Source organism: Chaetura pelagica, unplaced genomic scaffold (assembly GCF_000747805.2).
Source record: "Chaetura pelagica isolate M959 unplaced genomic scaffold, ChaPel_1.0 scaffold294, whole genome shotgun sequence".
NCBI lineage: Eukaryota > Metazoa > Chordata > Aves > Apodiformes > Apodidae > Chaetura > Chaetura pelagica.
Genome location: NW_009953068.1, coordinates 230,277 through 230,600, shown reverse-complemented (window position 1 = coordinate 230,600; position 324 = coordinate 230,277). Strand labels below are relative to the sequence as shown.

The 324-nt window shown below is 68.8% G+C and overlaps 1 protein-coding gene across 1 annotated transcript in view; it reads right to left on the bottom strand.

The window, feature by feature from the left end:
- Positions 1 to 324, bottom strand: part of RPH3A (rabphilin 3A) — a 24,316-nt gene that overhangs the window by 2,417 nt on the left and 21,575 nt on the right. Inside the window, exon 17 of the mRNA XM_009996813.1 lies at positions 106 to 257. Within this exon, the coding sequence (XP_009995115.1) occupies positions 106 to 257 (152 nt within the window). The remainder of the gene's footprint in view (positions 1 to 105; positions 258 to 324) is intronic.

Here is a 324-nt window from a genome sequence, read left to right as displayed (position 1 = left end):
CCCTCCCGCCGGCGGCTTCAAGGAGCTCTCAGCCCACCGAGTCCCACCCCAGGACGAGCGGGTGGCTCCAGCAGACACGCGTTCCCACCCCCAGCCCTCACTCACAGCTTCACGAAGGGGTCCGAGTACCCGTTGGCGTCCATGGCCGCGAGGTGCACGCAGCGCACGATGCCCACGATCAGCCCGCCCTGCTGGGTGCTGTACATGAGGGACACCAGGATCTTCCCGCGCTCCTCCACGTCCCCACCGCGATCCACCTGCGAGGGGAAGCGACCCGAGATGGGGACACAGGGGCTGGGAGGAGATGATGGTCAAGCGGGGGGG